This window comes from Notolepis coatsorum, assembly GCF_963971535.1.
Source record: "Notolepis coatsorum genome assembly, chromosome: 2".
In the NCBI taxonomy this organism is placed as follows: domain Eukaryota; kingdom Metazoa; phylum Chordata; class Actinopteri; order Aulopiformes; family Paralepididae; genus Notolepis; species Notolepis coatsorum.
In genome coordinates this window covers 128,146,390-128,158,659 of record NC_140166.1, presented here as the reverse complement: position 1 = coordinate 128,158,659, position 12,270 = coordinate 128,146,390, and the positions used below count along the sequence as shown (strand labels likewise).

General features: G+C 41.2%; 1 protein-coding gene across 1 annotated transcript in view; it reads right to left on the bottom strand.

Annotated features, from left to right (window-relative positions):
- tmem145 (transmembrane protein 145) overlaps positions 1-12,270 on the bottom strand; it is a gene marked incomplete at its 5' end in the record, with an annotated part of 144,936 nt that overhangs the window by 34,068 nt on the left and 98,598 nt on the right. The window contains 2 exons of the mRNA XM_084308291.1: positions 4,297-4,377; positions 5,192-5,260. Of these exons, the coding sequence (XP_084164417.1) occupies positions 4,297-4,377; positions 5,192-5,260 (150 nt within the window). The remainder of the gene's footprint in view (positions 1-4,296; positions 4,378-5,191; positions 5,261-12,270) is intronic.

The window sequence follows — 12,270 nt, the reverse complement described above, 5'->3', positions numbered from 1 at the left end:
GCTGAACTTTGAACCCCCACAGTATCTGACAGGAAGTGTAGTTCGGAATAATTCCAATGCTGATCCACAGCTATGCATCCCCTCGACAAAATGGCAGCAAAAAAACTACAATTCCAAAATGGTCGCCGTCTTGTAATAGACTTCAGCAAATCGAGAAGTTAAAACTATCTAATGGCACTTTCCTCTCCTGGAACCATCACCTTATCGCGGTGGAGAGGTGTGCGTGTCCTTAGGATCCTGAGAGCTATGTTGTCTGGAGCCTAGTGCTCCTGGTAGGGTCACCCATGGCAAACTGATCTCAGGTGAGGGAACAGACGAAGAATGGTTCAACCACTGCCCGGTGGGCCTGAGAGGGCAAAGGGCTAAGGGGGCACTACCCTGACAAAAAAGAACCTCTGGGTAGGCCAATCCCCCGCTCAGAGGTTAACTTTTGATTACAAAAACACTGACAGATAACTTGAGCACAAGGTCTCCCGGTGGTGGATCCGAAATGGAAAATATGACGTCTGCTAGCCAAAGCCTCTGGGAAGCTAGGAGATCGAATGTCCTCCCAACCAGGAAACCTACAAAGATAGGAACATGGAACGTGCGCACCATGTACGAAGCAGGGAAAGCTGCCAACATCGCAAAGGAGATGCAAAGTTATGGCTTACACATCCTAGGTTTAAATGAAACAAGATGGATAGGTTCAGGAGAGAGCAGATTAGCATCCGGAAAACAGATACTGTACTCCGGACATGAAGAAGAAGGCGCCCCACACACGCAGGGGGTAGGCATCATGCTCTCAACACAGGCGGAGAAGGCTCTCATTGGATGGGAACCAGTCTCCTCTAGACTCATCACAGCAAAGTTCAGAACGTCTCATCCAAGAATCACACTCAGGATCATTGTGGCATACGCACCAACCAACGATGCCACAGAAGAGTCAAAGGAGGAGTTCTATGGAAAACTACAGAACACACTACTCAAAGCAACGGAAAGGGAGGTGGTTATACTGATGGGCGACATGAACGCCAAAGTGGGAAAAGAAAACAACGGATACGTACCAGTCATGGGACAGCAAGGAGTGGGCTGCAGAAATGAAAATGGGCAGATGTTTTTGGACTTCTGTGCAGACAACAGCCTGGTAATTGGCGGAACCTTTTTCCCACATAAAGAAACCCACAAGACCACATGGGTGTCCCCTGATCAGAAAACATGCAACCAAATCGATCACATATGCATCAGGAAGCAGTTCAGACGATCTCTGCTCGATGTGCGAACAAAGAGAGTTGCAGATGTGGGATCAGACCACCACCTAGTCATAGCAAAGGTACAACTGAAGCTGAAAAGGGGGACCCCAGGAAACAGAACAACAAAGTATGACACCAAGAAACTGGAAGAAAAACTACACCAGAAGCTGAAATGGGCAGTGGGGAAGAAGAAATCGACGAAAGCTGGGAGAAGATCAAAAACGTGTGGCAAACAACCTGCGAGGAAAGTCTGGGAAGAAGAAAGAAAGAAAAACAAAATGTGGATCACCCAAAGAACATTGGACAGCATGGAGGAGAGGAAAAAGGCAAAGGACCACCTCAACAATGCCAGGACGAGAGCAGCCAAGGAGAAGCACACAAAGGAATACAACAGGATCCATAAAGAAATAAAGAAAAAGGTCAGGGCAGACAAGAGATGCTACTATGAAGAGCTTGCTACACAAGCAGAAGAAGCAGCAGGACAGAGAAACATGAGAGAGGTATACAACATCACCAGGAAGCTCTCGGGGAGAAGGATGAGATCAGAGAAGCCCATAAAAGACAAGGCAGGAAACACACTATCCACAAAGGAAGAACAAACAAGGAGATGGGTAGAACATTTCACAGAGCTGCTCAACAGAGCACCAGCGAGCATCCCAGCAGATATACAAGCAGCAACAGACACAATCCCACTGAAAATGACCCCCCCAACAAAAGAAGAAACTAGGAAAGCAATATCACAATTGAGAGATGGGAAAGCAGCAGGACCAGACACCATTCCGAGTGAAGCATTCAAGACCGACATCACTACAACAAGCATCAAAGCACTCCATCCCCTCATGAGGAAAATTTGGCAAGAAGAAAGGATACCCAAAGATTGGAAAGAAGGCTACATAGTGAAGATACCAAAGAAAGGGGACCTTGCACTATGCAAGAACTACCGGGGGATCACGCTACTTTCGACCGCCAGCAAAGTCTTCAACCGGATAATTCTAGATAGGATGAAGACTGCCGTTGACATGCTCCTCAGAGACCATCAAGCAGGATTCCGGAAAGAAAGGTCATGCATAGACCAGATCGCCACACTGAGGATGATCATCGAACAGTCCCTGGAATGGAACAGCTCCTTATACATCAACTTCATCGATTTCGAACAGGCCTTTGACAGTCTAGATAGGAACAGTCTGTGGCACCTGATGGAGCACTATGGAATCCCACCGAAGTACATCAACATCATCAGAGGATCATATGACGGGATGACAAGTAGGGTACTGCACAGAGGGGAGCCCTCAAACCCATTTGAGATAAAGACCGGAGTGAGACAAGGCTGCCTGCTGTCCCCATTCTTGTTCCTGCTGGCCATTGATTGGACCATGAAGAAGACAACAGAAGTGGACACTGATGCACCAGCTTGAAGACCTCGATTTTGCAGATGACCTAGCTCTCTTATCACACAGTCACCAGCAAATACAACAAAAGACCAACAAACTAAAGGAAACAGCCTCAACTCTAGGAATGAAGATCAATAGGGTAAAAACCAAGATTATGAAGATCAACACAAAGTGCCAGCAAAACATTGAACTAGAGGGAGAGGCCATCGAAGAAACGAACTCCTTCACCTACCTTGGGAGCGTAGTAGATACAGCGGGTGACACAGAAGAAGACATCAGAGTGCGAATCGGAAAAACAAGAACGGCATACAACCTACTTGGTAGAGTATAGAGGTCTCGCGAAATAAAAACCAACACAAAGCTGAGGTCAGTCCTCCTGTATGGCTCGGAGACCTGGAAGACAACCGTAGGGCTGAAGCAGTAAGTACAGTCCTTCATAAATTCCTGCCTCCGCCGCATTCTAAGAGTGAGATGGCCAAATGTCATTACAAATCTGGACCTGTGGGAGTGCACAAAACAACTACCCCCGCCAGAAGAAATAAAGAAGAGAAAGTTGATGTGGATAGGCAATACCCTGAGAAAGGAAGACACAAACATCACCCGGCAAGCCCTACGATGGAACCCACCTGGAAAGAGGAAACGCGGCAGGCCTCGAAACACCTGGCGCCGTTCTTGGGAAGGGGAAATGAAAGAGGCTGGACTGGGATGGCACAACATCGTTCGGGAGGCCAAAGAAATCGTCAGTGGCCTATGCTCCGCAGGGAGTGCAAAGGCTTAAGTAAGTCAATGGCACTTTTAACCTATTGCTAAACTAACGTATTGATGATAATATACATTCTACATGCTTTTGTGACATGTTAGTGATGTTAATACTTGAAAACGTTTGATTAAAAAATCGCAAAAAATATGCAACATTCTGAAAAATATTGATTTATGACCATATGCCATTTTGGGGTTGGTACCGAGCCCGTCGGGTGGAACAGGTAGTGGAAGGAGCAACATTTCTATGAAATACATCTCCATAATCCAACACTGATAAGAAAACTGCTTCAACTGCTGATTCTGTTTCGGTAAAATAAACCCAATTTTTCTCAATGGACAGTTGTATAGAGTCAGCAATCCTTATGCTGATGCCAATAAGGATGGGCTTGACAATCGTTCAACAGGGATGCAAACTGATCAGGGGTGGAAAAAGGTGACAAAAGTTTTTGGTTGGTTATTTCCATGTAAAATCTAATTTAATTGTATTACCTATTTTGGATTAAAAACTGTGAATTTCGCTGAAAGGTGACAAGTTTGCATCCCTGATTCAAAGAAGATACAATATCATTAAAATAAATGATGAAGAGGACGGGACCCAAAATTGAACCTTGTTGAACACCCTTCGTTACTGGCAAAAACATCTGCACTTCCAACTCAAACAAATAATTCTGAAACAAATCACAAGCCTTTCTATCAAAACCAATATTAGATAATATTTGTAGGAGCAGAGGATGATCAACTGTATCAAATGCTTTTGACAGATCCACAAAAAGGGCAGTAAAGTGTTTATTTTTTAAATGCAGATCCTATATTATTTGTAGCTGAGATAATGCCAGTCTGAGGGTCAGTCAGTCAGTCAGCCAGCCAGCCAACCAGGGGGCTGTGAGGTGGGAGATGTGAGTAGGACTCACCCAGTAACTTCAAACTTCCGTTCCCAACTCCATCTCTGGCATACAGGCTCCAGTAGATACAATGAAACAACAGGCTGAGCACTGTAGAGAGGAGGAGGAAGAGGAGGAGGAGGAGGAGGAGGAGGAGGAGGAGGAGGAGGAGGAGGAGGGGGAGGAGAAGGACAGAAGGGAGAGAAGATAAGAGGGAGGGAGAGAGGGAGAAGAGAAGGAGAGGATGCAGGAAGATGCAGGACAAGGGGCCAGGAGGCAGAGGGGAGGATAGGAAGAAAGAGAGGGTAGAGGAGAGATATGAGGAGAGAACGAGATGGTGAGGAGGAGAGGGATTGAGAGCAGGGGGAGGAGAGAGAAGAGGGGAAATGATAAAGAAGGAGAGAAGGGGCATGAAGGAGGGAGAATTGGGACTCCGGAGAGATACAAGATTCCGAGAAGGGAGGGGAGGAGAGCGAGAGAAGCAGGAGAGGGGAGTGGAGAGGATGGGGATGTGGGGAACAAGGAGGAGAGGTTGTCAGAGAGAGAGTGCTCGGCTGGGCACCCTAGAGTCGTATTGCACCTCTGTGTGCAATAGTTTCTATTCATAGGCTAATAAGTATGATAATAATATCTTTAATCTGAAGTGGGGATTACCACTATGGAACGCTCCTGCTATGTGCATGGCTCATTGTGATTGTGTGTGTGTGTGTGTGTGTGTGTGTGTGTGTGTGTGTGTGTGTGTGTGTGTGTGTGTGTGTGTGTGTGTGTGTGCGTGTGTGTGCATGAGATCAGGAGAGAGAGAGAGAGAAAGAGAGAGAGAGAGATGTGAAGCAAGTGTCCATCCATCCTTGTGTGTGTTTGTGTACAGCATATGTGTGTGTGTGTGTGTCTGTGTGTATTGTGTGTTAAGAGTTATGACTCTCACCCTCCACACCTGCCGCTGTCATAAACATCTTGTAGGTTGTATGAAGAAGCTGCCTTCCCTTCAGATTGTCTATGGAGGACGAATAAGAGAGAGGGGGCATAGATAAAAGGGATGGAGATGTGGGAACAGATGGTGAAGAAGAGATAGAGAGAAAGAGAGAGAGATAGAAGGGAGAAAAAAAAGTGGGCCTATTAACACTTTGGATGCCAGCCACGCGTTTTGTCGTTAGTTCCGACCGTTGAGTGCCCACCAACGCTATATAGCGTTTGTTTGTCGTATTTTTTTTTATTGGCCATTTGAATTCATATTTCATCAATCGAGCCTCAGGTTAGTGTTGCAGACTCTCTCTGAGCTCAATTGGGAAGATACCGCCCCCTATCGTCTCTCCCTGTGTAACTGCACCCCATTACTTTAGACTGCTGAAGGGGGGGGGGGGGGCAGTTTCCTCATTTTACTTTTCCGTCGAGCCAACTGAAGGATCCATTGTGATCACCGGCCCGGAAAACGCGTGGATTATGTATTTACAGTACCCAATGCTGAATCAATAAACGCGATCGATATTTGGAATGGCGATCAGGAATTGGAATAATCTTTTTGGATAACATCTGATCTGAGGTAAGGAATCTATTTTACCAGTCTTGGGATAATCAGAGCTATTTTCACCTATATATCAGCGTTTGCCCTATGCGTGTGTGGCTCTGCGAGCGATCAGGAAATGAGATAATCGATATTTCAGCCCGCTTCTATAGCGTGCATAAGTACACATATACTATTGATAATCTAGCGTTTATTTGAAAACTATTCATAAATAGGCCGAGAAATGACAAAGTTTTTTGTGTATTCCAGAATATTCCAGTAAATGCCTTTTATCACGGAATCTTAATATTTTCCTTGAAAACGAGGGCTTTTCAAAATGCTATAAAACGGAAATTAAGCGATTAAAAAACAATCCGTTTCGACAATGTTGACTGCAAACAAGTCATTGATAAACGACGGGCAGATTAGACACATAGCCATAATTTAAGACAGAGATTATGCGTTCACAACGCTATCATTGAAGTGGCTGGTGGCATTCATGCACTGGAAGTGTTAATATGCGGCCATCTTGCAGCAGTGTTTTCTTGGCGAGCACAACTTCTCGTTTCTCTCTATACCTGCTCTCTCTAAGGAAGAGCGTTTAACCCTGTGTAGAGGACTGGAAACTATTAGTTTATAAGAAAACAGACAACCCTCTATTCGATTTTTTATTTAAATGTACATTTTGTGTTTCTTAATTTACGTGTATTTATTTACCAAATACATTTTCACTATTCCACTGATTAGCCAAGTTGACTTGTTATTCACAGAGAAGTGATCTAGGGGTACTGGTGACCCTATAACTGCTACCCCTTGACCTCAGTATAGCCTCTGTATATATTTGTGAGGGTTCGCCTGTCCCTGGACCTTTTTTCCCTGTCTCCTCTCCTCAACAGCCCCCACCCTTGCGAGGACTTTTCTCCTCTACTCTTCACCAGCCCCCACCTTTGGACATTCTTGTACTCTTGGCGTTTGTATTGTCTCCTGTGTGTTTTAACTGTGTTCTGTCTTTAGTATCGTTCCCTTTGTAATTGTTTTATTTGTCCCTTGTATGGTGTTCTCTCTGTAATTGTAATTTTGATTCTAGTCTAGTTTATTCCCCAGTGTGTGTTTGGCCTTTTGTTTTCCTTACCCCTGTGTGTTAGTTCAGCTTTTCCCATCAGGTGTGTCTCGTTCCCAATTACCCTCTTGTGTCAATCAGTGTGTGTATATCTGCCTCGTTTGCCATTCTCTCCTTGTCGGTTCATTGTTTGGATTCCCTACTAGTGTTTGCTGTCTAGTTCCTCTGTTCCTGTGATCCTGTTACTCCTTCCAGTATTTTTGTAGTAAGTGTTCCTAGTGTTTATTTTGTTTGTTCCTCCCTTCGTTGTTTTTCGTGGAATGTTCATTTTGTTTGTTAGGGTTTTAATTTGTAGTCAGTTGTTCATGTTTTTCCTAGCCTGCCTTGCAGTGTTTTGTTTGTGCCTTTTGGACTTGCTCTCTTTATGAGTTTATTATTTGTTTTTCGTATTTAGCCCTCTGCCAGTTCTTCAGCTGTGCTATTCTTTGTTTTTGTATTTTTACTGCTGCCTTTGGACGTATTTTTGTAAATATCTTTGTTGCTGCACTCTGTTTAAATTGGATTATTTTGTTACACTTCACCCCTGGCTCGAAGTGTTCAAGATTAAAGGAGCAGTGCTCACTTTTGACAATCCATATCTACCTCTCCCTCGTATCTGTTTGCGCTTGGGCCCTCTGCCAACACATCCGTAACAATATTCTGTACTGTATATAACTCATCTACCTCTATATGTAACTCCTCTACCTCTGTATATATTCTGTATATAACTCCTCTACCTCCATAATGTAACTCCTCTTCCTCTGTATATATTCTGTATATAACTCAAGCAAGAAGATATTCTTTCCACCCGTGCAAATTGTCTGTATATTCTATTTATTACACTCCTAATACTGCATACACTGTCACCTCTGATTATATACTTCCACATAATATACAATTGATATTTTTTGTTTGCATTTTTTTAATTAAAATACAAAAATATATGTATCAAATTATATCTAAGATTTTTATATTACCTTATATTTATATCCCTCTTGAGCAAGTGAACACAGAGAAACATTTTCCTTGTATGAAAATGTATTCTGGTTACAAGGGGAAAGAGGGTTATGCACATACACACATTCCTCGAAGGCGGATTCACTCTTGTTAATTCTAACCAGACTTGATACTCAGGATAATTGCGCACGGCCGCCTCACCTGAAAAGACAGCATGTGTCGATCTCAGAAATCCTGATTCTCTAACGGCATTGATTGATTGAAAACTTTATAACAGATTGCAGAATGGGTACAATTAGGGCTGGGCGATTAATCGATATTATCGATAATTCGAATTAATGATTTGGGACGATTTTGAAAAACGAATAGATTTTTTTTTCAAGAGTCACCTTTTATTTGACAAAAAGTGATGTTTGGTGAAAGTTAGATTTACACTTTATTAATCCCAATAGGGAAATTCATTCTTGTTTGATGATCAAGAGGCACCTTTTATTTGTTTTAAGTGAAGTTTGGTGAAAAAGCAGGTTAATGCAATATTAATCCCAATAGGGACATTCATCTTTGTTTGATCAAGAGTAACCTTTTATATATATTATTATTATAAAAATATTTTTAAGTGAAGATTGGTGAAAGTTAGGTTTGCACTTCAATCCCAATAGGGACATTCATCTTGGTTTGATGGTTTTTTGTGTCAAATAAAAACAACGTTTTTTCTTTTTTGAGAAAAAAATCGATTAAAAAAGAATCTGGGATTTTATTTTTAGGCCATATCGCCCAGCCCTAGGTACAATACAGTACGGCTCAATAGCCTCGCCGACAAGTTAAATGCATATCTATAGGCAAATTTTAAGTCCCTCATTACCCAATCAATCAGATTATATTTCTTTAAATGTGCCTGCTGGCAGTAGGCTTAATGGAATGAATAATCGAATGAGATCTTGCTAGCGAAAATAATTTGTTCAACTCTTTCAGAATAAGTAGATAAAAACAAGCCCAAAGAGTATCTAATTGATACGAATTATACTAATGAGGATATCTGTACTGTATGAGCTTATAGGTATCATGGACTATATAAATACATGGTTCCCAAAGTTTTCAAGGCGCGACCCCGGAAATAACGTGTCAGAGAGGCTTGGAGGCTATACAGTTTCAATATTAATCAGGTTTTAACGGACATCATCCATACATGCATTGAATTGATTAACCTTTGGTTTATACCAGTGACACCAGTCATGTTCATCACCCTCTTGTTCATCATCAGATAACAGTGCTTGAACAGATAAATGCATTTTCTCAAAAACGTCAAAGGCTTGCTCATTCAACTTTTCTCAAGTCACGTCCACGTCATCAAATCCGTCAAACAGCACATCTCCTCATTTTAATCCCAGTTACAATATCACAATAACGTGTGAGTGACAGTGATACAATTCAACAATCCACAGATTCAGATTCTCGTAATTCACATCCACAATCCACGCATAAAGACGCTTCAATTTAAGCTTGAATGAAACATAATCCGGGCGTTCCGTTATGCAAATACATCCACAGCGGAGAATATGAAACTCCCAAACTCCCGATATAGGTTTCATTCGTTAAAAATATCCCAGCGGGATTCACATTTGCAATGCTCCGTTATTAAAATAACCACATAGTGTGTGTCACGAGACGCGACTTGCGAGTGCCGTATATGACGTGCATTATTTAGGACAAAGTAAATCCATAGGCTGAATATGATTTATTATCAGCATTTTAGGTCTATTATTTTACATTTCAAAAGCCCCCTCTAGAAAAACTAAGCACAAAAACATAATTCGGAATGGTATAATGGGATCTGTGAAGAGAGCTGGCATTTTATTTTGCGAGGGCGTGGCCAGTTTATCCAGCTAACTGAACTAAACTCTGCGCTGGAGCAAGTTCAAACTTTCTGATCTGTTGCCATAGTGATTTAGACAATCGCGCTTCGGGGAACCGAAAGGTCTGGCATATGGCAAGTTATCCTGAAAATTATTACGAGGAACAAGGCCCTGGTTTCACAACTACCTTTGTTTACATAATGATTTATTGCATTGAAGACATGTTTCTAAAATGTATTACAGTATGCAAGCTTTTGACACAAGGACTGATAGCATGCAACAGCTGCACCTGACATTAGCATGTATTTTGAGTAAAATGTGTTTTTTTCAGGGCTGATACTGATACGCAGTTCTTAGGAAATAAGGAGGCTGTTTGCCAATATTTGGGGCTGATATTCAATTGTAGTAAAAGTCTAAATTTTAAGTAACACAAAGCTCCCTTTAAATTAACACATGGTTAATATAGGCTAATAACTTAAAACAATAAATGTTTTATGACACTAAAATGTAAATGTGCATGGAGTTTACAACAGACATTAGACTTTGACAAACTGAACAGACATTTATAAATAATAAATAGACACATGTACATAAATAACTCTCAAAATCATTCAAAGAAATCATAATAAATTACATAAATGTGTAACGTATAGCCTACGTATTTTTTTCCTCTTTTAAGTAGCAAGGAGTTAGTATACATTTTGCCTGCCAAAATATTCCTAACCTTTGGATATAAAATATTGCATGCGTCTTCCCATCAAAATATTGCTTTGGAGCACTATTTAGCCCCTTTCTGTGTAAGCATGAAATTGGCATCTACAGATTCCTTACAATTCTGATCTCTAGTTTCATATGGTAGCACTATTTTATTTTTAGCATTAAACGTGAGTACATTGACCCTGTGAAAGATGGTAATGTCGGATCGCCAATATTGAAATTATGATACAGTACCAGCCGATACAGATAACAGGTGGGGTACGTGCCCGTGGGTGGAAAGCACAAAGTCACAGCACTTTGTGAGTGTCTAGCGGCTCGGGCTACATTTTTCGCCGAACATATAAATTACCGTTCAAAAGATCTATTTGTTGCCGTTCGAACGCCACCTCACTCGACCGAATCCGTGCCTCGGTTCTCGAGGTACATGACGATATGTCAGGCGAGTGTCTTTTTATGCGCTGTGCGTCAGATGACCACCCCGGACTCCCGGCGCTCCAGAACTGCCAATCATCTGCTGGTGGCGAATATGATTGGTCAGTGTTGTAGGCAATGAGTGTACCTTCCCAATGATACCCCACGTGGGGGGTGTGAATAAGGGATCTAGGTGAAAGTTGACAAGCGAAAACCAGAAGTGAATCACACTTCAGAATGAACGGCCGTGGATGAGGAAACGGATTTGAGAGCTTTTTTTTTTGTCGCTGGTTATACTTGGACGTCTCTCAAAGACCGATTTCAGAACAGATTTGTATAGAATTTGGACCTGTACTACATAAGACTTCAGGCTATGGAACCACGGTTTTCCAGCTTACACCTATTTTCTTTTATATATATTTTTTTGTATTAGTGCTGTCAATAGAGTAAAAAAAATTTACGAATTAATCTCACAATTTTCTGTAATTAATCTAGATAAAAAATTGCATTTTTCTACTTAAGACCGAAGCTTGTAACAGATATTTACTTGAGTAAAATCATGGAATTAATGTAAAATCAACACAAAGAAAGTAGATTTAGATTCAAAGACTATTTTAATAGCTTTCTTTTAATACAGTTTCTCTCCTGTGAAATACAAATGTTCAACAAAACCATCAACATTGACTCAGCTAGACCTCTCTTATATCCGCGGCGCTAAGATTGAAGATTTTTCACTCCATAGATTAATCTAGACTCATTTATTTTAATCCTTTAAATAATTTAAATGAATCTCCAAAGCATTAATTTTGACAGCCCTAATTTTTATATATTGCAACCACTAAAGAAAAATGTTAGTACACAAGTTCAAGTTCAACTCAAGTTCAGACCTCTATTACTCTATTTCATTAGCACTAAAAGTGATTTTTTGTATTAGTAACTTCAGAATGTTATCTTTCAAAAGAGACCAGGGGCATGCATGTGCTATAAGTATAAAGTATAAAGCTAAGCTTTGCAAAGAAAAGTATGCAGTCCTCAAGTTCAAGTAAAAAAAATTGCCACTTTTCTGGGTGCCTGTTAACTCATTGGACGCCCCTGACTTGAGCATTGTTTGTTCCTACCACGCCAATGCTCTAAAAGATAGGAATAAGTGGCTGTGTTTGCAGGGTTATATATATATTTTATATTCTAGCTATGGATACAATACTATGGCCCATTTAACATCAACTATCTATCGTTCAATTATGTGAAAAATAATTAGTTTTTTCATCAATACGTCGGCGTGTTATACCGTGGTGAATATAAGTATGGTTTTAGAGTGAGCCTGTCTAATCCCAGAAAACGACGATATGGAGCAAAACGTGAATTTCACTAAAAACTTTAGTGAAAACTTTTGCCGTTTCTCGCCTGGACACGCTACTATTTCCAAATAAAATTTATATAATAGGTATTCTGTTTCATCATGAATG